The sequence below is a fragment of the Rana temporaria genome, chromosome 3 (genome assembly GCF_905171775.1).
Source record: "Rana temporaria chromosome 3, aRanTem1.1, whole genome shotgun sequence".
Lineage (NCBI taxonomy): Eukaryota > Metazoa > Chordata > Amphibia > Anura > Ranidae > Rana > Rana temporaria.
This window is the reverse complement of record NC_053491.1, coordinates 65,669,695-65,692,794: the sequence shown is the minus strand read 5'-3', so window position 1 is coordinate 65,692,794 and position 23,100 is coordinate 65,669,695. Positions and strand designations below refer to the sequence as shown.

Here is a 23,100-nt window from a genome sequence, read left to right as displayed (position 1 = left end):
CCCAAAAAATTAACATTATGTCCCATTTTCATACACAGGAAAGTGGGAGTCGGGAGGAGCCTGGGTCCAGCAGCCAGACAGTAGCAGATCCCTCCCCTACTAGAAGGGCCAGGAAGACCAAGAACCTGGACGAGTTCATGCAACAAATGCCATCAGCATGGCCCCAGATGCAGCTGAGGCAATTGGCTGTATGACAACCAATAAGCTCAGAGAGTTAGAGAACGAGCAAAGGAGCATGAGTGAGGCCCTAATCCTCCAGCTCCTTAACAAGTGGAGGAGTGGACAAATTTTCCCCAAAACACATCTCTGTGTTTTGGATCACACACCTCCACCACAACCCTACCCACCAAAGCACCATGGTGGACACTGGCAAATACCCCAAGACCCCCAAAAAGCCGACTGGGGAATTTCATCCCTACTAATTTTAATTTTCTTTATTTTTTGAATTATGATTTTATTTATTATACTTTAGTTCCTTTTGTGTGCGTCCAATGAAGTTTTTGTTTGTTTTTTTATTTTGATGGCAGAAAACATGTCTAATTTATTTTTTATGAAGAAAGCACAAGAACAAAATGGCCTCAGCCGATGTGGAAGGAGGAAGTGTTGAGAGCGATGGTTTGGTTGTTCGGTCTGGTCTGTCAAAAAAAACTAAGGCTGTTGGAAGACAGCAGCCTGGGGACATACCGGTCATCTACTGCTGCTCCCGATCTCCCAGAGGGCTCCCTATTAAATGCACTCTTCAGGTTCCCAAATTTGGCCTTCATATAATTGATGTCTGCCCTGGGGTACAGAGGCTCCACCAATTCCAAAAGTTTTTCAATTGTTGCCTTCCTCTTGCTTTTGATATGACCTTCTTGTGCTCCCTATTCAATAAAAAAAATTATTTGAAAAATACTTGGTTATGTGTCTTACTTCAAATGACAGTTTGGGAGAAGGCAGTTACATTTCAAAAATACAATGTAAAATTAACAAGGGACACCAACATGGTTGGATCTTTGATCCTAAAAACTAGGGGATAATGGGGTTGCGGTAACTTAATCCAAAAGAAATTTTTTTATATATATATATATATATATATATATATATATATATATATATATATATATATATATATATATATATATATATATATATATATATATATATATATATATTCTTGATATCACTAGGAAAAAAAAGCCTCTTTAAATACGTTTGTCAGAACTCCATCAGTATCACCAGCAAAGCAGCTTAATTTTTATGCCGTTATAAAGAAAAGAATGTGCGCTGCATTTTGAGATTTCATAATTTGCTGCGTCATGAATGTCATGTCTCCATTATGAACGCTAGTTTTACGAGACGCTTCCGGCACGTTCTTGCTTCCGAGCATGCGTGTTTGTACTTTGGAGTTTTTTTCCGAAGGACTTGTAAACACACGCTTGGATAATCCAACAACACATATTTGTTGGCGGACAGTTTTAAAGCATGCTGTCCCACATTTGTCCACGGAAAATCCGACAATTGTCTGATGGAGCATGCAAACGGTCGAATTTTCTGACAACAGCCTGTCATCACACAATTCCCGTCGGATAATCTGATCGTGTGCACGAGGCTTAAGAGTACAGAATAGTGACCATTGCTTTTAGTGGTTAGTAAGTCGTTCTTGAGTTTTAGGAGAGCAGTTTCTGTGAAGTGTTGAGGACTAAATCTAGACTGAAGGGGGTGGCCAAGAAGGTTATTTAGTGGAGGTGATAGCTCAGGCAGTTGTAGATTTGGCATTCAAAGTGTTTAGAGGTCAAAGGGAGCATGAAGCCTTAGGTTAAGATTGGTGGGGTCCTGTTTAAGAGGGTCAGGGAATATGCCAGTAGACAGGAAGATATTGATGTGAGTTAGAGTATAGGATAGAGAAAGAGGGTCACTATAGTATTTGAAAGGGACCAGGTGGTGAGCATAAGAGAAAAAAAAAAAAAATTTAGCAACGTCCTCTATAGTAACGTAGTTAAATGAGGGAAGTATGAGTGTGCAGGTGGACATGACATGTTAGGTGGGGAAGATACCCATATAGTGGAGATCTCACCATGAATTGCAGCAATCTTATTTTTGAAGCAATTTGTGATCTCCTGGGCAGTAAGTTAATTAGCGGGTGGAGGCAGCAAAGGATGAAGTTAAAAGTAGAAAACAGCTGAGGGGGAATAGGCAAGGGTGATAAACTAGGTCAATTTGGCAGTGCAGAGACGAGAACTGTATTTTTGGAGGGCAGAATTATACTGGGTGAATCCCCATGGAACTAAACGTTAACTATGGCAAACACAGCTCCCCAGTCCCCTCATAAAAAAATTAGAACTACATCCACACCTGTGCAAGTGTGCCTGCATATGTGGCCATTCAGGACAGCACATTCATTGCAATGGGCTATCCTATGCACAGCAATCACACATAACATTGCACTAAAATGCATATTAATAATAATAATAATGATAGTGCAATGTTTTGTGATGCAATTAAGCACTATTTTGTGTGTTTGGGGTAGCATTAATGAATGGCACCTCAGCACACCTGCTAGAACAAGTGCCTAACTAGGACTTTTCAGTGATGGAGTTTTCCGAAAAGGGCATCTAAAATAAGCAACACTTTTTAAAGTTATGCTTTGTGAATTAGAACATGTAACAAATATAAGGTAGGTGTTATCCTAATTTGGCTGCATGAACTTTGTCTTTTGCACATTTTCATTTTTACCTCGACAGCATTAGATTTTGCAAGTAGCTTGAAATGACTATTTCCAATGCAAACTGGCAAGGGCGACAACCCTGCAATAAATTCCTTGCTGAGAGAAGAGCATTGGCACCCTATCAAATAAAGAGCCTATCCAATGGTTATACAGGAAAGAGCAACAGGTACAGTATATACAAAATGAATGAGGGAGTACTTAATGAAACAAAGACCAACCTTACCAGTATGGGCAGCCTACATCACATATGTGACTTTATAGTATGACCATGGTTCTGCTTTCAGAAATGAGCATCGATCAGAACTTAACAGCTTGCAGCCTAAAAGATACACATATTGAGTGAATTTTTATTACAGTATGTTAAGAGCATCAGACAGACAACTCTAATTTCAATCTGTTGTTTATGATATATACAACATGGATAAATTGAAAAAAATGTTTTTACTCCATATTTTAGCTACAGAGCCTATTTTAGGAAATAATTAGAGGGGCAAGCCAAATCATTTCAAAATTGAGGATGCACAATTTCCTTTTTTAACACAATGCTGCTCAACTCCCAGGAACGATGCCGAGGGAGGGCGATAAAGTCCAACGCTGGACGTGGGCATAAATCTGTAAAACTACATTGTCCTTGCTAGACCCCTGAACATTACTTAATCCAGACCGCTTGAAGTATATTGCAGCTGTCAGAATAGATCCAGGTGGTTATGTAGAGGAAAAAAAAAAAGTGTTCATTGGAGGCCTCAGAAATTTGTTTTTCTGCAACAAGCCAACTAAAGTCTATGGGAATTCCAGAGGTAAATACTCTGGCAATACAAATACAGGATCTTTGGAACCACATATGAGTGAAGCTGGAATACACCAGCTTCCAGCGAGGAGAGGGGGGGTTGTTGGAGGGAAAAAAAAAAAGCATGGGACCAAAACACACACTACGTTGCAATACCAAACAAAAGAAAGAAAACAAAAACATATACCTTATATATCTCTGCATAATTAGGGGTGGGTGATGTGGGGAGTATAAGGTTCAGATGAGATAAGCCTAAATCTTTTGTCGCAGCCCCCAATCCTCTTGCAGCATGGAGAAGCAATGGGTTTTATTATACAGCATAAACTGGCAGGGGAAGGAGTCTCACTGGCATTTTTTTCCCCCATTTGTACACAAATTGGATTACAGGTTTTAGGTGCTTTTGTACAGCTTCAGGCACAATATCCGCAAACATTTGCACGGCAGACCCCCAAGTTTTCTGTTGGTAGATTCTCTTGTATCATTTGCTCGTTAATAGTATAGAAGTGTGATTTTACAATTCTATCTCTGGGGATAAGATTTTGATTAGGGGTAGTCAGAGAAATGTGAGCATGGGCAAGCTCTAGCCAGTGGGTGGGAATGTCGGGTATGAGTTGTAGCAGCAATTGTTTTCCCACTTCTTCCTCCACCTTAGTAAAGGATTCTGGCAGGAAAGGAATACAGAAGTTATAACGCCATTATCTATTCTGCAGGTCCTCTATTTTAGCAAGAGCTTTATCATAGGTTCGAGGGCTCTCAAACTGGCAGCCCTCCAGCTGTTGCAAAACTACAATTCCCATGAGGCATTGCAAGGCTAACCATTACACGCATGACTCCCAAAGACAGAGGCATGATGGGACTTGTAGTTTCACAACTGAGGGCCACCCAGTTTGAGACTCCTGAACATTTGTGGAGATCTTGGACACGAGTGGAGTTCTGGTCCGTGCTAATGATCATAGAACGCAAACTGGATGCTGTGTGAGAGCCTAGCTTTTTAATATCACATTTTAATTTAGACCTGAAGAGCTTGCTTTCTATAAGCCTTGTTCCAGCATTGTGTAGAATCGGGTCTTTTGAAGTATGCAGGGCAATTCTGCTGCCCTACTGTTAGCTATATTACCCCACAGGAAGGAGTGGATTGAGAGTCTCTAGGGAGGAAACCCTCACCCGATGAGACATCACTCATGCTTTGGCGGGCCATTGCTGCCATATTGCAGGCCCTTCGTCTGAAGGAGGAACACCTGACAACTGGTTGCCAGTATCTGCCCCACACCATAGAGCATTGGCAGAGTGATGCGAAAGCTGAAATGGTGGGGGAAGAGTTACCATGCGATCCCCACATTGGCTAGAATCAGCAATGTAACACCTGAGATGGTATAGTGTTGAAGCACTACCCAGCCACCTTGCTTAGATACATGCAACCTCCACATTAAAGAGAAACCTCCACATTAAAGCAAAATTTAAAGTTAACTCTCTCGCCACCCCCCCCAGTTTTGACTAGTAATGAAGGGTTTGAACCTTTGTCAGATGGGAATAGGTGTATGTTGCAGTTGGAGGGATTTAGAATCATTAGAGATCTTCTCCCTTTCCGTTACACTTTGAGGCTGGAAGTGAAAGTCCAGCCAACAGGTCCCAGAACTTATTTTCTGCGTTCATTAAAAGACACAGCAGCCATCGTGAATCTGACCAGAGCATCACCTTCACGATCAGGACACTAGACTGGTCAAAAGAAAGAGTGGTGAGTACTATGTCCTTCAATGAATGTAGAGAATAGGATTTAACGGCAGGTACCCACCCCAGGTTGGGGTAGAATGCCAAAACCACTCATTGGCAGGGTGCATGGCAAACTGATCTAAAAATGGAAGATACAGGCAAACCAATGCATCTTCCATTAGCTCAGCAGGTGTTTGAAGGCCTTGATCACTGAAAAAAAAAAAAAAAAAAAAAAAAAAAAGATTCAACAGTTCAACGCCGTGCTTAGGTCCATGTCACTAGGCCAAAAAAAAAAAGTCTGTTCTAAAGCAAAACTAAAAAGGCACATTATAAATCACCTCCAACGATCCAAGATGTGCCCTGCCCCCCCCCCCCCCCCCCCCGGGTGCTGCTCTTCAGACATCTTCATTGGATGGCACAACTCCTGTGCAGGAGTCAGTCACCCAGCTACATGCACAATTCAGTTTACACACAGAAGACTAAGCAAGCAGGGAAGTGTATTTTATCACAGCACAGACACTGCATTTATCTTACGCAATTATAGTCTTCCTGCTTGCAGTCTATTATAAAAAGACTTTAGTTTCACTTTAAGAAAATGTTAATTATAGCAATGCAGTTTTAATAAGAGACACAAAAAAAAATAATGACATTTCTTGCTGGCCATGTTTTATTATTCTTAAATAGGGGAAATGATAGTACATAAATAGTATGCAAAATTCAGAGGCAAACAAGTTTGCAGAGAATTGAGATACTACATGCTTTTCTTCTCATGCAGGTTTGAAAACAAACAAAAAAAAATAAAAATAAAGAATCCATAAAAACATACAGTAAAAGCCAAAAAAAAAAAAACCTTACATCAACTCTTAACTTACAGTAATGTTGTACCATAATTCCATGCACGCTTTTAACATTGCAATAAAATAAAAAAAAAGTTAAAAAAGTTTCTAGGAGTATTTAACTTTTACAAGGTTCCTATGTTTTTTAGAGATCGGTCAAGCACTTTGAAAAAACAAAAATTCCTATACACAGTGAGCACTTTCCTTGAAATGAAAGAGTGGAAAAAAAAAAAAAAAAAAGAAGAATGAAGCGAGAACACAATGACCTGTTAATATGCAGGCTAACTGTACAATGTAAACTATAAATTAAATGTCTCCACTAGATCTGGACAACCTTTAACAGTCCAACTGTCATATTCCAAAGGGCTTATTTAAGAAGACAAAGGGCAACATGTACAGGGCAGCAGTTCATAGCAACCCATTTAGAATATTCAATTGATCTGACCATTGTAAGGTAAAAATCTTTTTTATTATGAAGTACTGCAAATCATTACTGCTCTTCCCAATGTCTTACTTAACTAATTCTTTAACACCTGCCTGAATAATAATGGCATGCTTGTATTTTGACAGCTAGATGCCAAGATGTCCATTTGCCAATCTAAGCCATTCTGAGGTGCCATATTGACACGCGTTGTGAATTTAATAAATAAAAATACTGCATATTAAAAACACTTCATTACATAGGATGCAGTCAAAAACATTTATAAATATTTCTGCAATTTTCTCATTTCAAGAATAGCTACTACAATAATGCTGGCTTAAAAGAGGTGCGTGATGGATAGCACTATCGGTGGCAAATATACAGCCACAAACTGTTGTTACCTTGAGGTAGATAACACATGCGTACCAAAATCTGGCATTCAGTTGCTGCTGGTATCATGTGTTTCAAGAAATGGATATGAAAAAAAAAAAAAAAAAAAAAAAAAAAAAGAAGAAAAGCTAAAAAACACAAAGACCTAGCTTAGAAAATAAATATAAAACTGACATCTCCATGAAGGTAAGTAATGTCTCACTGTGTTAACATCAAGGCAAGATAATATTTAGAAACATAACAGATTTTTAGGTTTTTCTTCAGTTAGTGCATATTTCCTGTCTCCACCCTACATTGCATCTTTTTTTTTTTCTTTTTTTTTTAATCCTTGTGTGCAAATGTCATGCCAGTTTAAAATGAATATGTAGAAAGTAGTTTGTAATTGTAAAAACAATGATAAACACAACTAAATTTAAATACATACTAAAATACAATTCAAGTATGAAAAGACAAAAAAAAAAAAAAAAAGTGTAAATAAAAAAAAATTAAATAAATCAAAAAGTGTTTTAGTTTAAATGTTTTAGAATGCTGCTGTAGGCTTTGTGGGGGGTTTGAGGAGAGGATGTCATTGCAGAAGGCGTCAATGTGGCTTGTATTGATTTGAGGGGTGAGCCAACAGGATTGTGGAATTGGGGAATCCCTATACAATCCAGCTGCTTACTAAGGAGAATGTCATCACTAAAATTTGGTAAGCCTTCCTCATTTTCCTTGCGGCTATCTTTTCCTTCTTCTTCTGCTGGCTCGGGGTCTGACACTTCTGGCTCTTCCTTTCTACTGAACAAGTTGTCTAGGTAACCTGTGTAAGTGATTTCCTTCTGATTGTGATCATCTTTCCTTACTTCACAACAAAACTGATCTTTTAGGAGGAAGCAGTCTTCACCAGTTACGATTTGACTGTCCCAAGAATTTTGGTTTCGCACACCCAACTGTGCTAGGTTGACCATGCCTTTCTCTTGTTTTTCCAGGCCTACAGACTTCGATATTAAGGACTTGTATTCAATTTGTATTACCGAGCTATTCAAGTCATTGAGCTTGTCAACACTGGAAGAATCATCTTGCAGACTAAGCTGAATAGTACCTGCTATGAAAGAATCAAAGTCAAACTCCTTGCGTTTTTCCCTTTTTTCAACTAGCTGCTGTGATGCTTCTTCAAGGGCTATCTGAGCCTTCACTAAACCATTCTTTTCACATTTTGATTTCCCCTTCTTATCTAGCTTCTCTTTATTTTGCTCCTTCCAGTTGGAAAGATTGATAATAAGTTTTGGCTCATAATAATGGTTGACCTCACTCTCCCTCCACACCAAGTTATCTAGGTAAGATGAGGACCTCATTTTGTAGTTACATGTATGGCTGCACTCAAGATCACAATATTTATTCTCGTGGTGATTTGGGTACTGCCAAGAAGGCTCAGCAGAGAAGTAATGATCAAATGCAGGATCTTCCAGATATTTTTCTCGATCTCCATCTAGATATTTGCGAGGATCCACCTGAACCTCTTCCTCATCACTTCCATCCGAAAAAGCCCTTGGATCACGTTGAACTTCATCAGCTTCAAAATTATTATGGGTATGCCAATCATGGTCAGAATCCTGGCTCTCATGATATCTAGAATAGGATAAACAATGCCATCAAACTACAGCTTTCACCCCAAACACTATCCAGAGCATGGGCGCGTTAGAAGTACTAGCAGATTTAAATACAGTAACAAATTTAAGCTGAATTCCAGCTAATACATTTATATTCAGTTACAGAAAATTGTTTTTCCCTATTGGGAAAAAGATTTTACATAAATAAATGCCGATCACTTGCACCCCTGACAGTGTTAAATGGTCTGTGTCACCCCTCTAACTGCAAGAGAGCTTTTCTGCTTGAAAAAAAAACAGACTTACTGGCTAGGTCACCAGATGAAAATAGCAGAAAGACTAAAAAAGAGAAAATGAATGCAGCCATCACATCTAAGAATTGGTAAGCTGCAATATAATAAAAGTTTGCCTTTGGTTTAATACTGCTTTAAATCAATAGATTGCCCCAGTCTCCTGTAGCACTGTGTGCATTAGGTATCTTTTTTTTAATCGACTTACAAAGTATATTTGTTAAGGAATGGCAATGAGCAAATTCTGCCCTTACTACTGGGCATACAGGTATTGAAACTTAAAAATGAGTGGCCGAGGACTCAAATACCTTTTGATATGGATGCTTGCAATTCTTATGCTAAAATCTTGCATTTACCTCCGAGTCATCAGCACCTACTACATGTGCTTCTGCTTTAGACCTGAGTCACACCTATGCAGTTTGCATATTCCAGGTGCATTTTTCATCCATTGAAGTCTATGGAACCAAAAACTAGAAAGTCCCTGGCCCTTTCCATAAAATGCACAGATGTGAACTACATCCCATAGGAAACCATGTTAAATGGACTAATGCATTTCTGCAAAACTGAAAACATGCTACAAAATGCATAGGTCTGAACCAGGTATGTGTAGAACAGCTTTACAAAAATGGCATGCTGTGCCAATGTCTGCTACTGGTTTTGTTGGAGGAAAAAAAAATTATAGCAAAGTGAAAATTAGACCCACACTCTTTTCAAACCAGAAACTTCCTTTTAAGATGTATTTTTTTGATGAAGTATGCAGTGAAAAGGAACAAATTCCTAAACACGGGTTGCTACTCACCTGTATTGAAGTGGTAGCAAACTCCGTTTTACCACTTGTACCTACAGGTAAGCCTATAAATCAGGCTTACCTATGGGTACTGTGAATATCTCCTAAACTGTGCAGGTTTAGAAAGATATTCCTACTGCACGCAGCCAGTGACGTCGCTATTGCATGTGCTCTGAAGTTCTGGCACATCATGCTGGACCTTCAGAGCCTGTGCTGCAAACAGCGGCTCCCACGCACATGCGCAGGAGGGACAACATCACACCCCCGGCCACTCATGTAGCTGGAGATCACAAACTCAGAAGACCGGGTGAAGATAGAAGCCCCGTTAGTGGTGACATCGTGCCGCTGGAGGCCTTCGTTATTAGCCAAGTCTCTCATAATGTGCTAGTATGCATACTAGCACATTAGGACATTGCCTTGAAGGGGGAAGATTTTTTTTTGTTTGTTTTAACTGCACTTTAAATGCATAGAACTGCAAAGTGATATAAAAGCTCTAAAAACAATCGATTACTCAAAATATATATCCATGATCATTTTTTTCACTAGGGTTTAACAAAACGGTTTGATGCTCTGCTGAGAATATTAGATGTGCACAAATGTGAAATGTAGTTAAATGATGAAAGACCAAAAACATCACATTTTACATTATATTGTACCAAAGAATTTTTAAAGTTCAAAGTAGTTCATCCACAAGCACCCAGCAAAAGATCAAGGACCAGTTCCCATCGCAATGTCCGCTTTCCAGTATGCGCATTTTTGATGTGTTCCAGTACTCCCCCACACCTTTTCTTTATATCAACCGAGGACATATGCTTAGCTTTGCGTTTTGCCATGTTCCAGATTACTTTTGTTGACTGCACTGGAACACACACTGCACTGGTGTGAACTAGGGCCTTTGGAATCCATGCGTTTTTAATACAGAATAAAAATGCAGTGAACCAGCCCTAAAACGAACCCATGTGTAACAGCGAAGATTGGAGTTACAGCTTCCCAGGGCCATGGTCCAACTGGTATGACATTTTGGGGTTTATTGAATATCCCATCTCTTGTGGTGGTTCTACACAGGCAAGTATTGGTTATCTAACTTTGTGGAGTGCTTGTAGTGAAACTTCTTTGGACCAGCAACAAAGCCGCTAATTAAAAACTTTAAAAGTGCGCTCACATCAGTTTAATATAGCATTTTAGTAATATTACCTTTCCCAATTATAGACATGGCTGTGGTTGTCATCCATCAATAATATATCATCTACCTCATCTTCAATGTGAAAAGGATGGTGTGAAACTGGCTCATCCAAAGGGAAAGAATAGATGCTCATATATGGGTGGGACAAAGCTTCTTCTGCGGTTAGTCTGTCCATAGGACTAAATGTCAGAATTTGCTCCAGGAAGTCTAGAGCTGTTAAAGGATATAAGGAGGTAATTGCATTTGTGGTAATTAAATGAAAAAGTGTAATTACTAAAATTATAAAAAAGTTATTAAAAGCTTACCTTCAGGACTGATCCCAGGAAGTAGCTGTGTTAAAGGAGTATGTGGCGCAGTCATATCATTTTTGATAAAGATTGGGATTACGTTGAGAAGCTCCTGTTTATCTTCTTCATGAACAACAGGTATAGACTCCAGAATTAGCTGCATCTGTTCAAGTTCATGTGCACCTTTTAAAAGGAAAAAAAAAAATGTTTTTTGTTAACCGTTTGCCGACCGCCTCACGTAGATATACTGAGGTAGAATGGCACGGCTGGGCAAAATCCTGTACGGAAACTCCTTCCCCTTCTTAGAGTGTGCGCACCCGATGCATGGCAGGGGACCAGATGCTTGCGGCCGGCTGGTGCAAACGCGTGCACGAAAGCCAGCATGGGGATTCGTGTGTGTATATAAAACACACAAATCCCTGTTCTGTCTGGGGAGAGGAGAAATTGATTGTTCTTACCAAGTAGGAACAACGATATGTCTCCTCCCCCAGTCAGTCCCATCCCCATACAGTTAGAACACATCAAGGGAACACATAAAGGGAACACATTTTACCCCTTGATCGTCCTAGTGTTAGCCCCTTCCCTACTAGTGACATTTTACACAGTAATCAGTACATATTTATACCAAAAATAATTTTGCAGATCACTGCCATTACTAGAAAAAATAAAAGCCATAATTATATCCCCTAGAGATGCTACAACATACGCTTATTGCCAATTTTTTACCAAAAATATGTAGACTAAACTAATGAACACATTTTTTATGTGGGGATATTATAGCAAAAAAAAAAAAAAAAAAAAAAAAAAAAAATTGTCGCTCTTTTGTTTATAGCGCAAAAAATAAAATGCATAAGTGATTAAATACGCACGCACGCAAATATGGCACGCACCAATGGTAATCCTAGAAGTGAGCAACAGTTTACCACTTTGTTAACTAAGGTTTACAGACCATCCTTGAAGCAGTCATCATACAAAATGATAATCTTTGCTTCAACTTCAAAATTCTTCCTTACAAATTTGGAAATGGAGGCTAAAACGTCAAGCTCTTATTCAAACTGACCAAAGCAGGGATGGTAACTGAATAAGGTATTGTACTGCCAGCCAAGAACACACTGGAGAGGTAAAAACACCAGAATGTATAGATAGAAAAGGGGCACAAAGAAAAACACCAGAATGTGGGTGAATAGATACATCAACTACTGACTTATGTTAAATATCTGTACAAATACATCTATTGCGGACAGTGATAATATAGCATAACGCAAACCACATAGATAACAGCTACTTCGTACATTTATTTTTGCAAATTCTTACTAGTTTGTTTGAAAAAAGGTACAAAACAAACAAAACCTCTGGGCATACCCCGGCTTGAAAAACAAAAGAAAAATATGCAAGTTAAAAACAAAACACAAAAACCCCAAGCTTGCTGCACAGTAAAAAAAAAAAAAAAGTTATGAATGTTTGGCATATAATATAGGGGTAGCATATAGCTCTACCATACGCCTCAGTGGCTAGTCACCACCTCCTAGCCACACCCAGGAGCCAAGGCCTCAAACATGCAGTTTTAAAAACGAGGAAAATGAAAACCTCCCGTGTCGGTAAATATTTTTTTTATATCTTTTCATGTGACAACACTGAAGAAATTACACTTTGCTACAATGTAAAGTAGTGAGTGTACAGATTGTATAACAGTGTAAATTTGCTGTCCCCTCAAAATAAATCAACACACCATTGGACCTGGTTCACATTGATGCTACTTTGAAATCTCGCTAGTTCACTTGAAGTAGCGCGATTTCAAAGTAGCAAGGTCAGCGTGATTTCAGCTGCTACTTGGACATCTGTGTGGCTTCATGCACAGATGTCTATTGAAAATCGTATTTGAAATCAGCAAAAGTACTGCAGGAACTACTTTTGCAAATCAGTGCGGCACCGCACAGTGTCACACCGATTGCCTCCAATAGGCTGCGACTTGTCATGCAATTTGATATCTCAAAACCTCTGGCAACAAAAGCGAGTATACCAAGTGAAAATGTGCAAATGGAGTCCAATTAGCCATTTTCCCTCCCAGTGTCATGTGACTCGTTCGTGTTTCAAGATCTCAGGTGTGAATGGGGAGCAGGTGTGTTAAATTTGATGTCATCGCTCTCACTGTCTCATACTGGTCACTGGAAGTTCAACATGGCACCTCGCGGCAAAGAACTCCCTGAGGATCTGAAAAAAAGAATTGTTGCTTTACATAAAGATGGCCTAGGCTATAAGAAGATGGCCAAGACCCTGAAACTGATCTGCAGCATAGTTGCCAAGAGGCTAGCCATGATTAAGCACTAGCTCAGTGCGAAACGCGTCGGCTATCTACCTGTTCCTTTGTTGCACCTTGTGAAGTGATGTACTTGCTGTGTTTTTTTGAATAAAAGACAACCGTTTTGGTCATTGGAGTGCGGCTATCCATCCTCTTTCTTCGTATCTTATGCATGGTCAGTGCATCGACAGCACCCACGGTATCCTGAGTCAGTCCATCTCTACATAGTGACCCACCTGGAGCGGTGATCCCTTCTCTTCTCCATGGCCAAGAGGGTTAAGGCAGTGCTGCAAAATATTGACACTTTGGGCCCAATTTGGACATTTTCACTTAGGGGTGTACTCACTTTTGTTGCCACCGGTTTAGACATTAATGGCTGTGTGTTGAATTAGTTTGAGGGGACAGCAAATTGACACTGTTCTACAAGCTGTATACTCACTTACATTGTAGCAAAGTGTAATTTCTTGTTGTCACATGAAAAAAGAAAAAAGTTTTACAAAAAATATGGAGGGGTGTACTCACTTTTGAGAATATATATATATATATATATATATAAAAAAGTATTAGTAAAATATAATTTTTTACTAAATCGAATCTTGTCTAAAAACCCAATATGCAGAAGCAAACAATGTTCGGAAAACAGATAAAACCAGTGTAGTACTAACCTGCAAAAAGTGTTTTTCCAGTCAGCATTTCAGCAAAGATGCACCCAGCTGCCCACATATCAATAGCCTTAGTGTAGTTATTTGGTGAAAGTAAAAGGCGTGGAGATCGGTACCATTTGGTGACAAGTCCTTCAGAAAGGTGTCCCTGTGTAGGTGTAAAAACAGGTCACGATTACCCCCATGTTTTACGCACCCATATGCAATAAAAATAAAAACTATTTTGGACAATGCAAAGTGTTGTAGTTTCCTTGACTGCAATTTTCTTCCCATTCTATGCTGATGAACCAGATGCTATATTATAAATGTTAACAAGTCTTAAGGGGGGCAGCGAGTCATTCCAAAAAATGCTTTCTGAAGTAGGCCTTTTAAAATGAACAAACTGCTATATCTAGAAATGCTCCTGCAAGGCTAGCCATAGGTAATATTTCTGCTATTCAAACCTAGGGGGTGGGGGTATATGTTCCTTCATCTATGCTAAACAGCCTGGATGGAGGAATCTTCCCTGTCAGCTGCTGCTTCCAGGGTTGTCAGGATACCTAAACAATGACTGCATCTCAGACTGCAGTTACTGCTCAGCTAAGATTCTGTAAATTTTCAGTGTGGTACCAACAAAAGCAATTCCTGCTGGATTGGCCAATCTTGAGCAGTACGTGGCCAGCATAAACCTGCATTCTGACTGCTTTAGTCAAAGGATGGAATCGTCTCACTTCTGTTGACTTTACTCTGTTTACAAGGGGGGGGGGGGGGGGACTATTGATAATTGTGCATTGCACCCTCTTACAATAAGATTTCAGGTGACTGGCTTGTGCATTTTTTCATACAAAAATCAATGCATTATTTGACTAGTTCACTTTTACTGCAATGTATAGCCAGGGAACATTTTAACAATTAAGGCATAATAATCAAGATCATATAAGTGATCACATTACTATCAACCCAATCAAAACATTTTTTCCCCGCATTTAACTAGCATTAAAAAGGGAAGATTAAAAGGGGTTGTAAACCCTTGTGTTTTTTCATCTTAATGCATCCTATGCATGAAGGTGAAAATAACACCTTGCAGTGTCCAGCCCCCCAGTTTTACTTACCTGAGCACCAAATTTCCGTGGGCACAATCCCGCGTCGACCTCTCCATGGCATCTCGGCTCTTCATTGGATAGATTGATAGCAGCGCAGCCATTGGCTCCCACTGCAGCCAATCAAATCCAATGACGTGGCCACCAAGGGCGGGGCAGAGTCATACACTCAGCGGCTATGGTCTATGGAGCGTGTCCGCAAGGTAACCCCCTCGGGAGAGAGCTTCCCAGAGGCAGTTATATATTGCGGGGAGGAGTCGCCGTGAGACCCCAAAAGAGGACGATCAGGGCCACCCTGTGCAAAATGAACTGTACAGTGGAGGCAAGTATGACATTTTTTTTTTTTTAACAAACACCAAAACTGAACCCATAGTATCACATTAATTCTGAGTAACAAAACAATAGCTGTATCTTTAAACAAGCTGCACTGCAGAACAAATCCATTGAGACAACTGCAATTACAGTCCACAACAGGATGTGCAGACAGCTTATAAATCTCTCAAGTCCCATTTGTTTAGAATGTATTCACACATAGCTTTGCTTTAATCAGTGAAAATTGCACACCGTCATGGAGAGTGTTTATTATAATAAAATGAATGGACCTATTTCAGGAGAAGCAATCCAAATACCAGTTATACCTATAAATTATATATCCTTTATTTTGTCTTTCTGGAGCACATAAAATACATGTGCTCACTATACTTTACACATCAATTCTTGATTTACTGCAATGTAAAATAAATTGGGCAGGCCATAGATGGTACGATTTTGTTTCCTTCAACTACAGGTGGCACTAAGGGGGGGGGGGGGGATTTATTTTAATTTGCTCGATAGCCCGTGTCAATGAGGGAATCCCTCCTGCGGAGCCAATGACAATCGCATTGAAAATTTGACCAGATAGTTGTACCCAAGTTAAATGATCAACTTGGATACAATCAGCCCGCTGATATAGTTCGAATTTCGGCCGATCCCTGCTGAACCAGCCAAGATTCAAACCATCTATGGCTGGCGTTAGGAAAATTTGCAGCATTCCAAACGACAATTGAAAACGCTGATGTGCTCCACATGGCCACCTGTGTCCAAACATTGCTTGCCTCCTAACCACACAGGCATGGGACGTTTTTACAGTTCACAAAAAGTTTCAGCTCTCTGTGGGGGGTGCAAATGTGGCTTAGAACCAAGGAACTCAGCTACCCAAAGGGTGACCAATTTGCCACAACAGAACAACTTCAAATTCCTATGACCATGGTTCACATGGCAACCAGAATCCTAAAATTAGAGTTGATCGTCATATTTCATCTCATATGTAAATGTGCAATAAAAATGGTTTGTATTTTGCCAGAGCAAATTCTATTCAAAATTTCAGCTTACAGTCCATATGAATCTGCTGAAGTTGTATGAGGCTACACAGACATTTCCAATCGTGGTCATGAATTTTAGCCATTAAGCCAAGAGATTAAACTTGGCCCAAACAGAAAGGAAAGGGGGAAATAAATAAATACTGCACTAAAGTCCTCCACCCAAAGATACAACAGAGGGTGTTTGGCCTGCATTTGCCAAGCCAGAAGAGAACTCCCCAGGTGCCAGACTAAAGCAGGAAGCTCAAAACAAAATCACAGCTGCCCCAGTAGGGTTCCACTTGCTGAGGATAATGAAGAAGACTTCATAATAAAGCATGTGCATCACAAACATTTGCCGATAAGATGTATGAGCCCCAAAATGACGGTTACAACTAGGAAACTGAAAAAAAAAATTTAGATATTATATATAAAATCTTTAGCTATGGGATTCAAACACTGGAATATGTCTAAAGTTGGCAAACAGTACGCGTTTGCCAATTTGGGTTAATACAATTCCTCCACACTGACACAATGACACCAACAATGGGGCATTGTTTTTTCCCCCACTGTCATTGGGACCTTTTCTACTCTCAATAGCCACAGTCTGGCCCTCTCTAAAGTCTGGAGGACAGTAAACGTGCCCTTGGTTTAGAATGTTGAGACCCTTGGACTAGAACAAGAGGCATGTGTCCATGTTCCAACGTGACATCAAATATACCTGAGCAGCCTACAGCAGTGCCTTGGGCTGTCATATTTAGAACCAATCAGAAAACAAAGAACATCACTAGCATTATTTACATTACCAATATGGGACAATAAAACGCCTTACCTTGTGGGAATAATGGGGATCCATGATTCGTGCAAGACCGAAATCTCCGATTCTTACCACCAAATCTTCAGTATTTATGAACAGGTTTGCTGGCTTAAGGTCTCGATGCAGCACATTCGCAGAGTGGATATATTTAAGCCCACGTAGCAGCTGGTACATAAAGAGCCTAGCATGCTCTTCACGAAGTTGGCCTTGCTCTAGAAGCTTGGCTAGATCGGTCTCCATATACTCCTGAACAATATGCACGCAGTTCAGCTCGGTTAACGAGCTCACATCCTCCGTCATGCAACTTCCGTTAGGGCCGAGAATTTCAAATACTTTAACAATATTTTCATGATCAAGTCTTCGGATAATTTTGATCTCCCGTAGAGCATGTTTGACGCTCTGAGGGTCAGTCAGGACAATTTTCTTCACAGCCACTCGCTTATCACAGTCATTATCAACAGCAGAAAAAACTAAGCCATTACCACCGTAGCCCAGGGGTTTTAAGTCCATGTATCGAGAGCCCAAATCAAACCCATGAATGTTCATGAGGCTTTCAAACTTTTCTGCCATGTTGGCTACTTTACTTCCTTCGTCCAAAAAATCTTCAATTTTCCTAAACTCCTGATGATAAACCACTGCTGGTATCTAAAGAAAAGATTTCAAAACCCTTACCAAAAAACAAAAAAAAACAAAAAAAAAAACGCTCTTCTTCAGACCGGTCAGCTCCAATTCTCATTGCATAACAGCCTGCCAGGCCTGATGGATCCCAAAGGCCACAATTCTAAAGCTCAGTTTGGATTGTATAAAGATGACTGTAGTCATAGTTCACAAGAGATGCAGCATTCCAGCAAACATCAACAAAAACACTCAATGGAAGTGAAACGGAATGAAATGACATACTATGCACGTGGCTCTAATGTGCAAAACAAATTGACATGGAACAAAAATGTGAATAAATATGCAAGATATAGGCTTCTATCATCATCTTCCTCCTCACAGTGCAGATACATTCAGTGTTGAACTGGTCCTGAGCAGCGTCATTCTATGGTGCTGGTAAGCACTAGAAATTTGTAATTTGATGTTTTTGTGTACAGTGCATCCGAAGAGGAAACCGTGGCAGACCTTAAATTACAGAAGAGTTCTCCCGTTAATGATCAGGTGGCTCCAGCTCACCACAATCGCAATCAAAGCTGCTATCCATCTTATTTTCAGAACACCTAAAAGAGAAATAAAAAATAAAAATTATATTGCCATTTAGAGATCCATTAAAAACATAAGGCACATTTTTCCATAAATTAAATCTTACACTAAGTTACCAGGAAGAATAAAGCTTCACGAAAAAAACTCCACTACTAGACTGACACTTAAACGCCGGGATGTAACTCCTCAGTACACCAACCAATACAAAGCCTTGCTGACTGCAAATCAGTAGCACCCATAGAAAGGTGAACCATGAATGAGCAAGAGGATAAATCTATCCAGAATAATTCATAACCGACAAGTAAACTTGGAGGACTGATCACTTGGTCTTTGCCAGCTGTGAAGATTCTGGAATAAACTGAATTCTGTTTTATACAAAAAAAAAAAATTAGGAGGCGGTGTTTATAGCCCCTGGAGAAAGAAGTAGAAAAGCAAAGAATAAATGTACTGCAGTACATAACAGGAGGGAGGGGGATGTACTTGATTTAAAGTGAAACTTGAGGTAATTTCTTTTTTATTGAGGCCGACTTAAAACATTTAGGGCTCTTTCACACGGAGCGGATCCGTAATTGATCCGCTCCGTTAGCCCGTTTGGCTCAGCAGGGATTGCTCCGTTAATCCCCACTGAGCTGTCGGCGGACAGGGCAGTCCCCGCACACAGTGCAGAGACCGCCCTGTCTCTCCTCCGCTCTCCCCTATGGGGAATCGGATGAATGCGGACCGTCTGTCCGTCTTCATCCGATCCGTCAGACGGAAGAAAAATAGGGTTTTCTTCCGTCTGAAAAACCGGATCCATAGAGAACCATTGTAAGTCCGTAAACGGACTTATAAAAAGCAGACCGTTCGTCAGCCGGTGTGAAAGGACCCCAACTGTTGAGTCATTAACCATTTCAGTACTGGGCAATTTCACCCCTTTCCAGAGCCGTCTTACTTTGAATGACAAATGCACGGTCATGCAACACTGTACCCATAAGTAATTTTATCATTTGTTTCAGACAAATAGAGCCTTCTTCTGGTAGTATTTAACCCAGGGTTTGACAATAGTGTAATGATTCTGTTACTACGAGTAAATACCCATTTAATTCCTTCATCTATATCATCTCCGCCATTCTAGTTTCTGTTCTCTCATTCACTTCCTGGTTTGCGGCGCTCATTCATGTAAGAACTACATTTCCCAATATGCATTTTCGCTCGCCCAGTAATTCACACCTCCTTGAAGTCTAACACGTAGAGAGCGTCCTGCCACACAGATGTAGTTCCCAAGAGGGGGTGAGCATGTTACTGACCACCGCAGTAAAGCCTCCCTTCACGGTGGTCAGTAAAAATCAGACAAGCAGGAAGTGAAGAGAACAGAGAAGAAATAGAGCAACTTCTAAGCAAAAACGAACAATGAGGAAGTGAAAAAAATCTGCAGGTAAAGGGTGCTATTTTTTTCCTTTACAACCCCTTTAACATCCGCCCGCCGTCAAATGCTCTATTGTTCCGACAGGACGTCATATGACGTCCTGTCATTTAAAGCCTCTAGGGCGCGCGCGCACCCGTCGCGTCACTGGGAACACAGTGCGTGTGCCCAGTGGCCGCGATTGCCCAGTAACTGAGCAGGGACGTGGAGCTCTGTGTGTAAACACAGAGCTCCACATCCTGTCAGGGAGAGAGGAGACCGATCTGTGTCCCTTGTACATAGGGACACAGATCGGTCACCTCCCCCAGTCACCCCCCTCCCCCCACAGTTAGAACACACCCAGGATACACATTTAACCCCTTCCCCTAGTGGTTAACCCCTTCCCTGACAGTCACATTTATACAGTAATCAATGCATATATATATATAGCACTGTTCACTGTATAAATGTGAATGGTCCCAAAAATGTGTCAAAAGTGTCTGATGTGTCCGCTATAATGTTGCAGTCCCGGAAAAAAAAAAAAAACGCAGATCGCCGCCATTCCTAGTAAAAAAAAAAAAAAATCATTATGTCCCCTATTTTGTAGGCAATATAACTTTTGCGCAAACCAGGTTATTGCGATTTTTTTTTTTTTGTACCAAAAATATGTAGAATACGTATCGGCCTAAACTGAGAATATATATATATATATATATATATATATATATATATATATATATATATATATATATATATATATATATATATATAATTTTTTTTTTTTTAACCACTTCCATACAGGGCACGTATACACCTTCCCGCCCAAGCCAATTTTCAGCTTTCAGCACTGTCGCACTTTGAATGGCAATTGCGCGGTCATGCTACACTGTACCCAAACAAAATTGGCGTCTTTTTTTCCCACAAATAGAGCTTTCTTTTGGTGGTATTTGACCACCTCTGCGATTTTTTTTTTTTGCGCAACAACTAAAAAAAGACTGAAAATTTTGAAAAAAAAATACGTTTTTTTTTCTGTTAAATTTTTTTGTAAATAAGTAAGTTTTCTCTTTCAATTACGGGCACTGATATGGCGGCACTGATGGGCACCGATGAGATGGCACTGATTGGCGGCGCTTGTATGCGGCACACATAGGCGGCACCGATGGGCACTCATGAGCGGCACCGATGGGCACTGATAGGTGGGCACTGGGCATGGATGGGCACTGTGGGGTGGCACTGATGGACACTGTAGAGTGGCACTGATGGACACTGGGGCGACACTGATTTACCTATGTTGCCAATCAGTGCCCATTTGTGGGCACTGACTGGCATCTTTTTTTTTCCCAGCTTTTTTTTTTTTCATCTGCCCTTCCCTGGTGGTCCAGGGTGGGCATCCCTGGTGGTCCATGTGGCGATCCGAGGGGGGGCTGCGCTGATAAACAATCAGCGCGAACCCCCCCCTGTCAGGAGAGCCGCCGATCGGCTCGCGTCTGTCAGACGCGAGTGAGGAAGAGCCATCAACGGCTCTTCCTGTTTACATCGTGATCAGCCGTGATTGGACACGGCTGATCACGTGGTAAAGAGTCTCCGTGAGAGACTCTTTACCGAGATCGGTGTTGCAGAGTGTGAGACTGACACCCCGCAACAACGATCGCCGCGATGCGCGCCCCCGGGGGCGTGCAGCGGCATAGAATCCTGAGGACGTCATATGACGTCCAGTCAGGATTCTACAACCACTTTGCCAACGTCAATATGTCATTGGCGGGCGGCAAGTGGTTAAATGGGATCTTCTAGCAAAAAGTATTGTGTTTTTTTTTTCAAAATTGACGCTTTTTTTGTTTATAGCCCAAAAAATAAAAAGCGCACAGGCGATCAAATACCACCAAAAGAAAGCTCTATTTGTGGGGGGGGAAAAGGGATGTCAATTTTGTTTGGGAGCCACGTCGCACGACCGCGCAATTGTCAGTTAAAGCGACGCAGTGCCGGAAGCTAAAATCTCGTCTGCGCAGGAAGGGGGTGTATGTGCACAGTAGGCAAGTGGTTAATATTTTCCGGCAGACCACCACTTTAATGAGCATTTTCATGAGGACAGTCCAGCAATGCCACAACCCAAAAAAGACAACCCCCTTTTAAACGATATTTATTTTCCAATATGATTATTCTCAGGTCTGCTAGGTGTGATGAAATGCCCGGATGAGGAGACAAAGCAGCCGACCTCGGCAATTAGCTGACGCGGCGGTGACGTAGCCAGTGACGCGCACCTTCCGGCCAGTCTGCAGGGAATTCCATATACACAGCTGCCGGAGGCGTTCTATTGGCCCCACTGAGAGATCACGGCTTGGCCAATAGGAAGCCGGCAGCCCACACACGTGGTGGGAGGGAGAACAAAGTCCCCAGCTGTGACAGCACACAATAGCGGAGGGAAAAGCCCGAGCCCTCGGGCGGCACATACGGACCATGTGAGTCACCGCATGACAGTTTTGTTCCAGTAACAGGCGGCTACAGTCACCCCCTAGATAAGGAGGAATCATAGGACAGCCGCCATATTCCAGCACGTCGCCTAGTCCACCCCTCTCGTCTTTCTCTATAGTAAATGCAAATGAGGCTGCGGTGTGTGTATGTCACCCTAGCTCAATCAGATGACTGGAGAGGGGGATGCGAGGCTCCTATTGGCTGCGCCGAGAGAAGTCCCACCCCTCCATACCGGCTTCATTCCGAAGCTGCCAGCTGGGCCGGCCGCACGTCAATCAAAGCCGCTACGTACGTAGCTCCCGATTCACCATCTGCGCTACGCCGGGATTTACGTCCACGTAAGGGCTCCGTACGCTAAAAGCGCAGGTCTCCCCCGACACAGCCGGGTCCCCTCTACTACAAAGTGAAGGTGACTCGGTGTATGGGGAGCCGGGTGAGAAACACACAGGTGGCGGCGGGGGTGTGATAGACCCGGGGGGGATGTAGCCGGTATACCGGGGAGAGGGGAGCCCGGGCGCTCGCTATAACCCCCGCCGGTCCCGGTATGTGCTAGGGGGGAGTCTGTCCGGGGTGTAGGAGAGGCTGGGGAAGCGGCCGGTGTGTGTAGACAAGGTTCCGGCCATTGTGGACTAGCCGGACACATTATTGTGTGACACAATGGAGAGCCGGGCACCGCACACAGGAGTCCGTCCCTTCCTCCCTCCCGGGACACAACGGCGTCTACTCACAGCTCTCGTCAGCTTCATATGGAGAAGGGTCGGGACTTGGCCACTCCGCTCTGCTCAGCCGCTTCTCCTGCGTCTTCTCTCTCGCTCTTTGCCGCAGTCGCCATGTACGCTGACTGACTACTGAGGGGGAGGAGCTTCGCAAGACAC

At 41.6% G+C, this 23,100-nt stretch overlaps 1 protein-coding gene across 1 annotated transcript; it reads right to left on the bottom strand.

The window, feature by feature from the left end:
* Window positions 1-5,853: 5,853 nt before the first annotated feature.
* Window positions 5,854-23,100, bottom strand: MAPK6 (mitogen-activated protein kinase 6). The gene is made up of 6 exons (XM_040342689.1): window positions 22,954-23,100; window positions 17,191-18,392; window positions 13,946-14,090; window positions 11,000-11,164; window positions 10,706-10,907; window positions 5,854-8,456 (listed from the first exon to the last, which is right to left on the bottom strand). Exons 2-6 carry the CDS (start codon window positions 17,743-17,745, stop codon window positions 7,358-7,360), a joined length of 2,166 nt encoding a protein of 721 aa, XP_040198623.1. The 5' UTR covers window positions 17,746-18,392; window positions 22,954-23,100; the 3' UTR covers window positions 5,854-7,357.